At 36.5% G+C, this 12,033-nt stretch overlaps 2 protein-coding genes across 3 annotated transcripts in view; both read right to left on the minus strand.

Annotated features, from left to right (window-relative positions):
- The window catches only part of otpa (orthopedia homeobox a), an 18,075-nt gene extending 16,875 nt beyond the window's left edge, over window positions 1–1,200 (minus strand). Inside the window, exons 1-2 of the mRNA XM_016452531.1 lie at window positions 1,088–1,200; window positions 910–992 (exon numbers count right to left, since the gene is read on the minus strand). Of these exons, the coding sequence (XP_016308017.1) occupies window positions 910–925 (16 nt within the window). The 5' untranslated portion in view covers window positions 926–992; window positions 1,088–1,200. The remainder of the gene's footprint in view (window positions 1–909; window positions 993–1,087) is intronic.
- Window positions 1,201–1,278: 78 nt separating this feature from the next.
- LOC107662492 (tubulin-specific chaperone A) lies at window positions 1,279–9,678 on the minus strand. 2 transcript variants are annotated; one of them, XM_016452551.1, is made up of 4 exons: window positions 9,485–9,678; window positions 4,655–4,760; window positions 3,475–3,561; window positions 1,279–1,596 (listed from the first exon to the last, which is right to left on the minus strand). In XM_016452551.1, the coding sequence occupies exons 1-4, from the start codon at window positions 9,535–9,537 to the stop codon at window positions 1,516–1,518; spliced, it is 327 nt and encodes a 108-aa protein (XP_016308037.1). In that variant the 5' UTR covers window positions 9,538–9,678; the 3' UTR covers window positions 1,279–1,515. The 2 variants fall into 2 exon arrangements, with proteins under 2 accessions (XP_016308037.1, XP_016308030.1); XM_016452544.1 differs by lacking the exon at window positions 9,485–9,678 and adding an exon at window positions 9,107–9,299.
- Between the last annotated feature and the right edge of the window lie 2,355 nt (window positions 9,679–12,033).

Consider the following 12,033-nt stretch of genomic DNA (forward strand, 5'->3'; position numbering starts at 1 on the left):
GTTGGGTTGAAACATCCCAGCATTTTTTAGCGTGTACTGTGTATATTTATGTATATATAAATACACACGCATATATTTAAGAAAAATGTTATATATTAAATATATTTATATATAATATAAATTATATGAATATATAAATAAATACATGTAAATACTTTCATCAGAAGTAACTTCCATTATTACTGGGCCAAAGATGATTTTTAGTGGATTAATCATTTATAAATCACAGGTGGCCCATCACAGATGTTCCACTAAAATTAACCACAAAGTGTATAAATATTTCTGTCTTTTTTGTAAACAGTACATCTATTATTTTACTAAAACATTCAGTTCCTTGAAGACTGATTATGCCATCTCTTAAAAATGAATGCCACTTGGTTTGATTACCTTATGTATTATGTTTGCTTTTGTTATTGAATGCAACCATATACACTCACGTTTAAGTCCAAGTAGTTTTTGGGCCACTTTAAATAGAAAACAATACATAAGCATACAGACAACTGAAGAGTTCTGTAAAAAATTCTCAACTATATGATATGAAATGCATTGAAGCAAGCAGTAAGCTGTTGCAAAGGAAACTTCTTCACCATTTACCTTGACAACGCTGATTGTAATATCTGAGACTGGGAAAAGCTTGATGCAATCTCTACCAGAGGATCAGAAATAGGCCCTCCATTTTCTAATATTCATAGCTAATATAAAATGACATTCATAGCCTACAAAATACACCCTGAATTCAAATGATGTAATTATATTGAAATTGCAGAATATGCATTTGTTACTCCAGCAAATAGGTCAAAGAAGCCGTGTGCACGTGCTTGCATGAGAGAATCTGGCCAGCGGAGGTCAGTGTCCTTTCAGGAGAGCTGGAAATATATTCTCATCATATATTAGTTTTTCATGCTATACCTGTCTCCCTCTGCATGCAGGAAAGCAAAGCCTGTCCATGTGACTGACATCCAGATTCAAATTCTGCATTAATTTCTGCACTCCTATGAGAAGGGAAACATATGGCATCTTATATCAAAACATAAAGGCTACTGTTTTACATATTAAGATTTACATAGCTTTGTGTAGTCACACATACCTGCAGCAGCAATAAATGTGAAAACCTTACAAGAAATCAAAGATGTGTCACAATTTTCCCCTTTCCAGCAGGCGAAGCTCTAATCTAAAAAAGTAACATATTACTATAATGAACTGAAGATATAGAGCTGAACAAAAAACAACAGTATTCAATAATAACGATATGCATGAAGGAAACAGAAGGGTTTGAAATAGTGAAAAGAAACTTTATTTCATGATTGTGTAAATTTGATCACAGAAGGCTAGGAAGAAAACAGTGTCATTAAATTATGAATCAATACAAAAATTGAAATTGAAATGCAAACGTAAGCAATCAGTAAACACATGGCATTGCTTCTGAAACACTGAACAAGTCAGAACAAATGGAATGGACACTTGGGATGCCAGTGTGTATGTTAGCGTCTGTGAGTGTTTATTCATTTGTGTCCATCATCCTTCCAGCTTGACTGAATCTAAAACAGTTCTAGCCTCCTTGTATTCTTCCTTTTCTGCCAATTCCTCTTCCGTTTCCTGAAAATAAAAAGGGTTTGAAGTCATTGCCTGCACCCAATCTGGAGTCTTAATGAGTATGACTAATATTTTGTTAATTGAAAACAAATATGAATAATAAACAAATAAAATGAAGTGAATGATGCATCTTACAACCCTAGTAATTTACAATAAATTCAAAGCATTGGTTACAGAATTTAATGAGCTGATCATAATTACTACAATATGTATTACGCATTTGTTTCTTATCCAAAATACTGATATATTTTAAGATCACAATGTGTTTTTTTTTTTTAAATCATGAATTATATCAATATAATTAGATTAAACCAAACCTCAGATTCCAAAATGCACTGCATAATTTTAGTCAATATAAAAATGGAACATTTAACAAAATATTTACACTTCTAGGTTTTTAACTGCCAAAATAAATTCAAAGCTGAAGTCTACAGAGTGGGAGTTTTCCATCCAGTTGGAGTTAGTAAATCAGATCACAGTAACACAATGAAAGGGACTAACTACATCACCAAAAACAGCTAATCCACTCAGTGAGCCTGTCAGATAATCACACACACAAGCACCTCAGACAAACAAACACACTCACACACACACGTAACACAGTGTGAAAATGTAATGGAGGCAGTGAGAGGAGTAGGTCATATCAATGCTAATCGATCGACGACGGTTTCTATGGAGGCCATTGCCGTGACAACATTACTAATGAACTGAAATGAGTGCAGCACAGGACTGAGTGTGTGTGAAGCCTCACTGAGCTGCTGCTGCAGCTGGCGGTAAGTTTTACTCTGACACGAAATAGTAGAGGGTTTAAAAAACATTTTTATTGAAACTCACACAAACAGGAGCTGCCACAGCGGGCGATCACAGATTTGTTTGCTGTTAATTAATGTGGCCCCTGTAATCGCCTACTTCCTCTATATACGGCAACAAACAGGAAGCGGACTGCACACGGTATCTTTCTCACACACATAATCATGCCATGTCAAGGTGTCCTGGGCTTAACACTGATCCAAAAACCTGGGAGAAGCCTAGACACAAAAATGTCCTCCTGTACAATATTCACACTATACAAACTCACCTTCTGGTTATCCAAGATGTAGATGAGTTTTGGAGAAATTTAGCATAATATCACTTGCTCACCAATGGATCCTCTGCAGTGAATGGGTGCCGTCAGAATGAGAGTCCAAACAGCTGATAAAAACATCATAATAATCCACAAGTAATCCACACCACTCCAGTCCATCAATTAACATCATGTGAAGCAAAAAGCTGTGTTTTTAAGAAACATCTACCATTACATGGATATTAAATTCAAACTCCAGTGAAAATAAATCATTTTGTCTGAATCAGGGGAGAGATATGCACAGATCAAGCAACATTTACAAGTGAAAACAGTTCAAAAGAGTTCTATACAAATATGTTGGGAGGGTTTTGATGTGAGAGGACAACATGGGATGGACTTTTCCACTAAAAGAAGCGTTATTATAGTCTATTGACTCATATTTTGGACAAAAGAGATGGTTTTAAATTTAAACGTCTTGATGGATTTGTTTAATACAAACATGCAGATTTTCACTTCATGAGCCGTTAATTGATGGACTGGAGTGGTGTGGATTACTTGTGGATTATTATGATGTTTTTATCAGCTGTTTGGACTCTCATTCTGACGGCACCCATTCACTGCAGAGGATCCACTGATGAGCAAGTCATGTCATGCTAAGTTTCAAGAAACAAACTCCTCTACATCTTGGATGGCCTGCGGGTGAGGACATTTTGAGCAAATTTTCATTTTTGGGTAACTATTTCTTTAACAGCGCCACTGAGTTCAAACCTTTCAGGTGGGTCAACATCTGAAACAGTGTGTGCGTTTCATATTCTCACCAACAGTTGTTGCAGGTCAGCGTGGGCCATGGCTAAACGACGATGGCAGTCAGGGATCATCATTCTTGACTCTTGCAACACCTCCATCTGTTAAAGACACGTTTAAGAGATTTTACAGGCTCTGTACTATAACAAAACAAAAAGACGACTTATTTCACATAAAAACAACATCTAGAAAAACCCAGAACATCTCTCTTATTCTCAGAGAGCATTTTATGTCTGTATTACTTCGTTAAGCATTTGAAGGAGCTCACTGGAAAACTCCTTGTTGAGTGAGTTTGTAAGTTCTTGGTCCCACCATCAATATCTAATTTGTACGACTATCATCAGATATGAAAATGAGTAAATCATGACAGAATTGTAAATTTTATGTGAACTAGTCTTTTAAAACAGCTATATATGCATTCACTCCAGATAGAAAGTGAAGAAGAGAATGAAGCAAAAGTGAGAGAGAGAGAACATGGGCCACTACTCCTTGAGAACCTCGAAATTAGCAGCATGTGTTGTTAATTACAAAACTCCTCTAAAGTTACATAACGTCATTAATTTTGCATCAGCACATTAAAACTCATTAAAACTCACCCTGATTTCACTCACAGCGCTGCCATACTGAATCAGCTGTCTTTCACCGTTACCAAAGCAATTCCTTATACACAGCAGAACAACCAAGTGGTACTGGCAGTGTAGTGTTCAGATATTAATACTGATGACTTACTCTCTTTACAGTCTGAGAATGCTCTACATTCCAGGGTCCAAAATTACCTCTTGCAAAATGCTAAATGTGACTAAAATTGACTTTAGCGTTGCTGGTCAGCTGGCTGGTATCTTTTTGATAACCGTATCAAAATAAGCTCTAAATAAACGTTATGTTTTCAGTGGAATATTTACCATCGTGAGTTTATATAAGGTGCCTAAAGTTTTTTAGTTGTTGTTGACAACACCAAAACAATAGAATTAGTCCAGTACATCTTATATGTTGCACAATGAACTGTACTGTCCGTCACATGCATATATTTTAATTAAAAATAATGAAACTGGTCCCTGAATGGAGTTGCCAACCGCTGCATTTTTCATCAGTTCTGGACCCCAAACATAGCACTTTTATGGTCCTTTAAATGACTGAGTCTCATCAGGTTTCTCAACAGGGCAGGTGTTGTTTCAGGTAGTTTATTCTTCTTACCTGTTTCTTGATTACATACTCGTCTCCTGCCTCTGCCTTGAGACGCTCAATCTTCTCTTCCTGCTGCTTTGCCTCCTTTATGTACAACACCTTCTCTTTGGCCAAACTGAGAGAGAGAGAGAAACAAGAATGAGAGGTGAGTTTTACTCAAAAAAAATCAATACTTATTTGTCCGTCCGATGCTGTCAAGAATGTACCCCTATGAAGACAAACAACTAGCTAACTTGCAGATCTCTCAAAATACAAATAAACCACTTTTAAGGGCCTGAAATCAGAGAACCAACTTCAAATGCCTTGACATTTCACTTTACTAACCTTTTTTATTGCATTTTACACAAATAAAAACAATGCAAGTATAGTTTAGTAAGGTTGATATACATAATACAACAAAAAGATGACAACTAAGATGCAGACAATATTGTGGAAATTAAATGCACTACCATTTAACAGTTTGGGGTCAGTAAGATTTTGTTTTTGAAGAAATGAATACTTTTATTAATCATGGATGCATTGAATTGATCAAAAGTGACAGTAAAGTCATTAAAATGTTTCTATTTCAAATAAGTGCTGTTCTTTTGCATTTTCTATTCATCCTGGGGAAAAGTGTACCACAGTTTCTGCACAAATATTAAGCAGCACAGCTGTTTTCAACACTGAAAATAATAAGAAATGTTTCTTGAGCAGCAAATCAGCATACAGTATTACAATGATTTCTGAAGGACCATGTGACACTGAAGACTGGAGTAATAATAAAATGTAAAGGAATAAATTACATGATATATTAAAACAGAAAACAGTTATTTTAAACTGTACTAATATTTTACAATAGTACGGTTTTCACAGCATTTTTTATCAAATAAATGCTGCTTTGGTGAGCATAAAATATTCTTATCTTAATGACCTCAAACTTTTAACAACATGAAATGTTAAAACACACTCAGACAAAACAAATGCAAGATGTTAACACTCTTCTTTAAGATTCCCCACAAAATTTCAACCCATTAATCAAACACCTAGCTATATACTCTACTGTATCCTACTGTAAACACACCCTTCCCAAGTCTCGTCTTTTTCCTCTTTCTTAAAGATATCAACCGTCAATCTCAGAAAAGCTGCATGCTTGTTAGCCACGGCACTAACCTGCATCAGCTACTTCCTGATCACTACGCTAATCTGTCTTTTAACGGCATTTGTCTCCGTCTCCCTCGCACACACTCACAAAGACACTGTACTGCCCCTACTAGGATTAATTGATCATCAATTTAGTCCCTAATTTGGACCAAATCAGGTGGCAAATGGGCCACTTTTGCTTGATTGTTAGTGAAAACGCAGAGCGAGTACATTGATAAATTTTGATTATTTATCAATTATGGCCAAATGAACTAAACGGACTGAATAAATTCGCGGCCTGATTGCCGTAATGGAGTTTGAAAATATCACTATTGATAATGATTCTAGCTAATAGCCGTTTTCCGTCTGCGGCTTGCTCGCTTGTCGGGATGACATGGCGTTGCGGAATTCATTTTTCATAAAATCAGCCGTGTATGTGTGTGTTAGACAGAGAAAGAGAGAGAGAGGAGACACTTCTCCATTAATCAAACATACTGCCAGCCCGGACCGCGTGCCGTAAGATTCGTCTCCGCCTGCGACAATATGTCATATTTTACGTCAATTACGCTGGTTTTAACAGGCTTCAATCGCAACGCCCTGGTGCAATTCTCAACATATGTTCAAGGTAAGGCTTACTCTGACATGCGCGAAAAAATTAGACCGCGGGAAAAGGAGAGGGGGTGCAAGCAGGGAGGAAGCCGGAGGGGTGGAAAGATCGGGGTGTAGCATAATTCTAATAAAAGTGAGGGACAGGCTAATGAAAAAGTGTCATGCTGATGTTAATTTCTTGTTTCTGCAGGGTGATGTGGGAGCTGCTTATAGCAGGGGCGGAGCTGGGCAGCTGTAAATGGGGCTGCCAGGGCTGCTTCCTTCAGCTTAATGGAAAAAGCATCTCTCTGGAAAATAGAGAAAAGAATTAGACTCGACACACACATTCTCTCCCCTCTAATACTGTATTTTTGAGGCGGCGGGTCGGCGGCGAGACCCGGTGACAAAAGCAAATTACGTCTGTCATTTTATTAAGTGCATCCGCTGAGCTAGGCCAAATCGAATTCTGCAATTTTTTGTCAAAAGTTGGACCGTTGGACATTATATTCCCCACGTTTACAATATCCCAAGGAGCCTGTTTTTACACAGATAGGATAGTATTTCAACATCAAAAAATTATATTTTATCCTATATTGACTGCATCAGCCATCATGATTTCCTCATATCAGCATCGGCTTTCATTGTAAAAGATTTGACCATACAGAACAAAAATGATCACCCATGGGCCAAAAGCAGGTGAAGATATAACGTGAAGCTAGTGCAAACATACAAACTGACTTAACATGAGTAAACCATGTGACCATCAAGCAGCCCACACCTCACGGGCCTGACAAATGAAGAAATGCAATTCAGCAATACAGCGTTCAGAGGTGGACAAAATCAATTATCTGACCTGGAGCCGAGAAGGCCCAGTTTGAGTGAACCGCAGAGGCCTGTGCTCGCATGGGGAGAGAAATCTGAGACAAATCTATAGAACCTAAAGACCCAGCTGAAAGAAAACAAAGCAGCTTGCACCACTCTAATCGATACCAAGGCTGGACCATCCACATAGAGAGCAAAAAACAGATGGGAAATCCAGAAGAAACATGTCTGAGAGACACGAACGATGTGTCTGCCATTGCTGGGCCTGACAGCAGGAATGTTCCATCATAAAATCATCAATCGACACCAACAGTGCCCACGCAATAAGCAAATTCAGCATAAATGAATTCAGGCACCAAGACGTGATTGGTCCCTCATGTGAACATCAGCTGAGTTTGACAGGCTGAGTGTTCGGTTCTTATCGCTGTGCGGCTCATTACGATGTTGTCTCCTGTGTTGGCATGGTGTGCGAGTTGTTTCCTAACCCTCTCTCTTTCTCAATCCCACTGAGAATCATACCCACACTTCCATTACCAGCCCTATCAAACAGGCCCATCTCAATCAGGCCCTCATCTGGTCAATCAATGCAAACAGCAGTCAGGTGGGGATTGAGAAGAGAAAAGGAGGGGTGAAGAGAGGATAGGATGAGGCAAGATCATCAGAGACACTCACAGAACAACAAATGACCAACTTTAATACCAGTCTAACATTCGTTAAGAGCTTCTAAGTTCCTGGTCATACTGGGGACTGTCGGTTGTACAGACCAAAAATAATCAATGTCAGTGTGATCATATGTAGGTCACAGGTCATATCTGAAGCTACAAAGTTTGTACTTTCATGCTAGATTCAAAAATAAAGTAAAAACATCAAATAAAACCAAAATACGTGCGTGTGTGTGTATATATATATGTGTGTGTGTGTGTGTGTGTATATACATATATACATATATGTATGTATATACCCTCTATTTAAAGTGCAGTCCCAAAAAAAACCTTAATCCTTAAACCACTAGGTTTTAACCACTGGTCAGCAAGAAGCAAGTTTTTAATAATTTAAAATATAATAAAATTTAGTATCACTTCTTTTATATCTTTTAAAGGGGTCATATGATGTTGCTAAAAAGCAGATAAAAATAAGCATGTTTTATTTTTCGATAAATAATATCTGTTACGCTGAATGACAATGAAACATTATTTCACCCATATATTGACATTTTATTTTCACTAAACTTATTAGAAACAGTAAAGACTCTTTACTTGCATATAATATGCTTTCTCTATGTATATAAAATTACCTTTGTAAATTTAATTTGATGCGTGCAATAAAATGGGACTTCTATCCTTTGACCCATTTACACACACACACACACACACACTCAACAAACATATACAAACATAAAATGCATTAAATACACATATCTTCTGTAATACGCATACATACTCATACATACAAAACACACATAACTTATTAAATAATCAGCAATTACATCTTCTAAATGACTCAGAAATCATATTACGTCATTCTTGATTATGTTTAATTATAGGCCAGACAAACACACATACTGCCTGACAGGGTATAAAAATATCTATTGCATGTGGCATTAACACAGCCTCAACTTCTTCATTCAATCCCTCATTTGGATTTATTTGTCAATTATGTTGGACTCATGAACTAAACACATAAAACGAATTTAAATCAACAAATAACACTTATGAGTTGCATAACATGAGCATTCACTGCACTGTAAGTGACCGGAGTATTCAGCATCTGAACAATGCTACAGCAGCTGTCAGAGCACCGGGCTGTATTTACAGCTTCCGCCTAATGAGGACACTCATCTGCGGCGTACGCCCGTCAGCGGCACGGTGAATCCGCGGCCTTACCCTGCTGACATTAGTACACTTCAGAAATAAGATTACTCAGCCTTCTTACCGTTTAACCACCCCGGTCTTGATTTTAATTTGCCGTATTCTTGGATCCGCCATTGTTCGTGTTGTTTGAAATAGTGCAAACGGAAGATAACGCGGATAAATATGTTTATAATAAGAGAAGCGCGCAGCCGAGATTAACCTGTTAGCACAGAAGCATCAACGCACAGCAGAAATTGTACGCATGCGCAGATGAAGCAGAGCGTGTGACGGTTCAAAGATCAACTCAAAAAGCAAATCTAGAGCACCGGGCTGTATTTACAGCTTCCGCCTAATGAGGACACTCATCTGCGGCGTACGCCCGTCAGCGGCACGGTAAATCCGCGGCCTTACCGTGCTGACATTAGTACACTTCAGAAATAAGATTACTCAGCCTTCTTACCGTTTAACCACCCCGGTCTTGATTTTAATTTGCCGTATTCTTGGATCCGCCATTGTTCGTGTTGTTTGAAATAGTGCAAACGGAAGATAACGCGGATAAATATGTTTATAATAAGAGAAGCGCGCAGCCGAGATTAACCTGTTAGCACAGAAGCATCAACGCACAGCAGAAATTGTACGCATGCGCAGATGAAGCAGAGCGTGTGACGGTTCAAAGATCAACTCAAAAAGCAAATCTGTTTCTTTATTTTTACTACATTTTATAATGCCATTTATGTAGGCTGTTTACCAATAAAGGTCGATAAAAAAATAGTTAAAAAAATACACTACCAGCAACAGTATCATTGTTGTAATTATACCGTGGTAATTATTTTAAGTAGGCTTATCTATGAGCATCATGTAAATGTCATAGTGTATGAACACAGTAATCATTTAATACCATAAATAGTTTAAATAAAGGTGCCATGGTATTATGTCTTTCTTAACCTTTCTTCTTTTACTGCTGATTATCAATTAGTCTGATATTTCTACACTCTAATAGCCTATGTAAATCATATGCAGCTATTACGAATACTAAAATTAAACAGATCTATTAGTAAACAAATCTTTTAATTACAGCATAAATTATATTACTGGCCTTGCTTTTTTATTGTTATTTTTAAAAACTATTTATGGGGACTTAATAGGCTTTAAGTGATAATATACAGAAAACTATTTTCAATAATATTAATAATAATAATAATAAATATTATTATTACAACAATTATTTATTAATAATAATTAGTGTCTATACTATTGTTATTATTTTAGATATTATTATACATATTTTAAATGATTATGTTTTATTATTTTTAGTAAGTGGACCGATAAGTTCTCCATTAGCTAGTTAAGTAATAATAATTATTGATAAATAATAATAATTATTGATGTAATAATTTATTTTAAATTATTATTATTAGTTTAGACATTACACATATTTTATAATCATATTATTACTATTATTGAGTGGACAGAAGTTCTCTGCTTGTTAATAATATGAATACACAATATGTCTACATATTATTTATTAAAATATTAATTTAATTATATACATTTAATTATTGAGACAGTTAATACATTATAAATATTTTATAATACTGTTTCGATTATTATTATTATTTTAGATATTATACTGTATAATCACATTATTGTTGTTGTTGAAAACGCTGCTTCAGTGTTGTTCTGGTCAGTGCGGTCTGTCGACTGCTCTTGTGTTGGGCTGTGTGATCTGATCTACTCACAGCCACTGGAAGCAGAGTGGACATCATAGACACCTCGATTGCCGGAGGTAATGTTTTAGACTGGAGCAGGTAAAGTGAGATATGTCACACGTGTCAGGAGTTGTCAAACTGTAGACATCGCGCCGGGAATGATGAATGTCATCACCGCCGGAGCCCACGCGCAGACACCCGGGTCACCTAGAAAGACTGCGCGCCAAGCAGTACCGTCCGGTGAAGATTGAGACGCGCGTGATTCATGATCATATCGCTAAATCGACTCATTTACGGGTATTGATCATAAAAAGGGTCAGGTGTAGCAAGAGCAGAGGACGCCATCAGAACAAAACGCCCTTGCACTGCAGTCCATTAGAAACCAGAAGAACAGCATTTTGCACCATAAAAATAAACAGATAGAAAAATGATTAGGCTATATAAATAAAAGTAGCTACATAGGCTATGAGTAACTTATATGTACATTTATGTTCGTCTAAATATATTCCGGCTGTAGGAAATGTACACCTTTTAGACCTCAACCACTGATTGTAACGCGGAATTAAGCTATTTCCTGTGAATGTGCGAGACTTCCGATCGATTAGCCGCTAAGCTATAGACTAGAAAAATAGCTAGAAGAATAACAAACTGCAGTAAACCTGTAAAGCGCTAGAGACCAGAATGGTAATGATTATGATAATAAATTAAAATAATATCACAACAAATACAAGTTTGCAGTATTAAGCAGCATAACGGACTGTTTTTGTACAACTAAAAATAAATGGAAGCCAATGACACAGCAAGCTCTGCACATCCAAGTTGCGCCCAAACAACAAGGTAGGCCTGCAAGGTTCTATTCTATTCAAATATCCAAATGTAGATGAAAGAATCGGCCAATTTAAACCCTTATTCTTATTATTCAACCACATCAGTGGCGGTTATAGCTCAGGTAATCTATTTTATGCTATTTAAAAGCATCAAAAGCAATGTAATCAAGTTACATTTAATTATATAGTGTTTTATAGAATACATATTATTTTAAAGCAGGTTTACGGTAACAAACAGCAAAGAAAAGTGTTATTTGTTGCAAAATTAATTAATTATGAAACAACTTTCACCTGTAAAGCAGCTCTACAGAGTGTCATGTAATGTTGATGTTATGCTAATAACACATACTTATGCATTCTATCTGCTGCTGCATTGAAAAATATATGGAGATATAATTTTAACATGTGATTTATGCAGTAACATCTAAATTAACAGATTTTATTCAAAGTCAAAAATACTATTTAATATGAAA

Source organism: Sinocyclocheilus anshuiensis, unplaced genomic scaffold (assembly GCF_001515605.1).
Source record: "Sinocyclocheilus anshuiensis isolate Anshui unplaced genomic scaffold, SAMN03320099.WGS_v1.1 scaffold457, whole genome shotgun sequence".
NCBI classification, from domain to species: Eukaryota; Metazoa; Chordata; class Actinopteri; order Cypriniformes; family Cyprinidae; genus Sinocyclocheilus; species Sinocyclocheilus anshuiensis.

Excerpts from the sequence above, each read along its gene's own strand:
- LOC107662492 (XM_016452551.1), bottom strand. The coding sequence starts at position 9,537 with ATGGCGGATCCAAGAATACGGCAAATTAAAATCAAGACCGGGGTGGTT. Across the intron at positions 4,761-9,484 it reads AAGACCGGGGTGGTTAAACG|TTTGGCCAAAGAGAAGGTGT; the intron begins GTAAGAAGGCTG and ends TCTCTCTCTCAG. Across the intron at positions 1,597-3,474 it reads CTGACCTGCAACAACTGTTG|GAAACGGAAGAGGAATTGGC; the intron begins GTGAGAATATGA and ends TTTTATTTTCAG.